General features: G+C 40.5%; 1 protein-coding gene across 1 annotated transcript in view; it reads left to right on the top strand.

The window, feature by feature from the left end:
• Window positions 1–796: 796 nt before the first annotated feature.
• Window positions 797–2,671, top strand: part of anapc10 (anaphase promoting complex subunit 10) — a 45,606-nt gene continuing 43,731 nt past the window's right edge. Inside the window, exon 1 of the mRNA XM_048604572.1 lies at window positions 797–936. Within this exon, the coding sequence (XP_048460529.1) occupies window positions 822–936 (115 nt within the window). The 5' untranslated portion in view covers window positions 797–821. The remainder of the gene's footprint in view (window positions 937–2,671) is intronic.

Below are 2,671 nucleotides of genomic sequence, written 5' to 3' on the forward strand. Positions count from 1 at the left end.
CAAAATCAAACTTGTCTTGGAAAAAGTGCTGCTTGGCTATTCTATGCAAAATGTTTCCATTCGGGCACTCTCTGTGCACCTGCATTTATAAACTTGCAAGCACAAACAAAGCACAAGCTCTTAAAGGTACCACAGCACTCTTCCCGACGATCATTTTTGCCAACAAATTCTGACTTCCTACCTTCCAATTCATGAATACTCTACCCAACTTCGTAACAAATGCTGATGGAGAACATTCCCCGAGGATAGCAGTGCAAATTCATTTTGCTTTCTGACACTTAATTGTGTTGTGACAAGCCAGCCTCTTGAAATTTATCCATTCTGTTGCTCTTTAATCTGAAGTTTGATGCATTTTAAAAAGGCAAATTAAAATGTATTTGTAATCTTATATATACACTTACTTTGCACTCATTGTTTTCTCCACTGCTTATCCTCTGTCATTCATCCCATTAACATGGAGGCTTCACTTCCCAAGGGAAGCCCATGTACAGTTCCTGATCATCGGCTGACTCCAACTTATCAGGAAATATTTTCATTGTCCATGAAGTACTTCGCCTGAAGATCTCGGGGATCAACATTTTCTTTTCATGACCTCTAATAATGATTGACCAGATGTCGGGAGCTGCCTTCGGTGGCGCATCTACCACTTACCGGATCAGACGACCCCACTGACTGAATGGAGCCAAGGGTCAGCAGGCTGTCCATGTTTGACATATATGTGTATCTCATTTACATATTTATAATAAAGGAGTTCATTGGTTTTTCAATTGTTGTCTTTCAATCAAATTATGTTCTATTTTGCAGATCAAGAATAAAAAATAATGACCACCCCAAGTAAAACTCCACCTGGAGAAGATCCAAAACAGTTGGAAAGAACTGGCACAGTGCGTGAGATAGGCTCACAGGCTGTTTGGTCCCTATCTTCTTGTAAACCAGGTAACCATGTAGATTGGTTGCGCACTTATAAAGCCATTTATCTTCTAATTTGTTTCTTGTTCCAGTTAGGTCAAATCCAACACAGACATAGTAGGATGAAGAGCTGTATTAATTTTGTAGCATATCCTTAAAACATGTGTAAGTTCTTCACATTTAAAAAATGCTTTTTAATTAGGCCAAAACAGCCAAATTGCAAATGTAGTGCTCATTAATAAAAAGTTAAATGATAGACTAGCTTGCTTTCAGTGATGTTGGCTTAGGGAGAAATGTTGGCCAGAACACAGGAAGAACTCCTTGCTCTTAGATATTCCAGTGGGATCTTTAGCATGAACAAGCACTCTGATCCTCAACTTAATGACTCATTCAAATGATCTTGCTTTCAACAATAAAGCGGTCTTTCACATTGCATTGTTGTCAACTAAGGCTATCTGTTCCAGTCCTGAAATTTGGCTTGAACGTACAACCTTTTAAGTCGGCAACTGGAGAGCTAACAACTCATTCAATTTGATACGTGAGGTAGTGGCAAAATAGTAATGTCACCGATCTAGTGATCCAGAGCCCTGACTATTGTTCTGGGGACATTGGGTTTGAATCCTACCATGACAGATGATGTGGTTTGAATTGAATAAAATCTTGAATAAAAGCTCACTTAATTGGGGCGCACAGTGGCTCAGTGGTTAGCACTGCTGCCTCACAGCGCCAGGTTCGATTCCACCCTCGGGCAACTGCCTGTGTGGAGTTTGCACATTCTCCCTGTGTCTGCGTGGGTTTCCTCCGGGTGCTCCGGCTTCCTCCCACAGTCCAAAGATGTGCAGGCTAGGTGGATTGGCCAAGCTAAATTGTCCGTAGTGTTCAGGGATGTGTAGATTAGGTGAGTTATAGGGGGATGTGTCTGGGGGGGATGCTCTGATGGTCGGCGTGGACTTGTTGGGCCGAAGGGCCTGTTTCCACACTGTAGGGATTCTATTCCATGATTCTAATTGTAACCATGTAAGCACTGCTGATTGTCATAAAAACCGATCTAGTTCACTAATATCTTTTAGGGAAGAAAATCTTCCATTCTTATGTGGTGTGGTCTGTATGTGACACCAGACCATCAGCAATGTACTTGATTCTCAACTGGCCTGTAGGCAATTGGAGATGTCAATGATGCCCACATCCCAAGAATGAATTAAAAAAAAATGTAAAGGTTCAGTTTCCCAATTTATTAAAAGCTGAGAATTTAGGAAAATAAGAATAAGGACAAATTGAGGCAATTGCTAACTTATTATTGTGTAGACAATTTAACTTGGATATTGGGGTTCATTTGAATGATTACATTAATATTCAAATTAGGTTAAGCACAGATAGTAGATATATGATACTACCATCTAAAAATGTCCAAAGAGCTTTAGTGTATTTGGAATTCCAAAGCATCATATGATATACTAAGTATTTTTTCTGATCAGCCTGTTTGCTGATGGTACTATATACCTCTGTGGCAGATGGGACTTGAAACAAGACCTCCTGGCTCAGAGATAAGGACACTACCACTGCACTACGTGCCCTCACCTTATGTGATGTAGTATCTGAGCTTTATGCATTATTCTTTGGCTGCAACTTATTGTTGGCAAAAGATGCTTCAATTCAAGTTGTATTTTAAATAACAAGGTGCAGGGCTGGATGAACACAGCAGGCCAAGCAGCATCATAGGAGCAGAAAGGCTGACGTTTCAGGCCTAGACCCTTCATCAGAA

This window comes from Rhincodon typus, chromosome 1 (genome assembly GCF_021869965.1).
Source record: "Rhincodon typus isolate 14 chromosome 1, sRhiTyp1.1, whole genome shotgun sequence".
In the NCBI taxonomy this organism is placed as follows: domain Eukaryota; kingdom Metazoa; phylum Chordata; class Chondrichthyes; order Orectolobiformes; family Rhincodontidae; genus Rhincodon; species Rhincodon typus.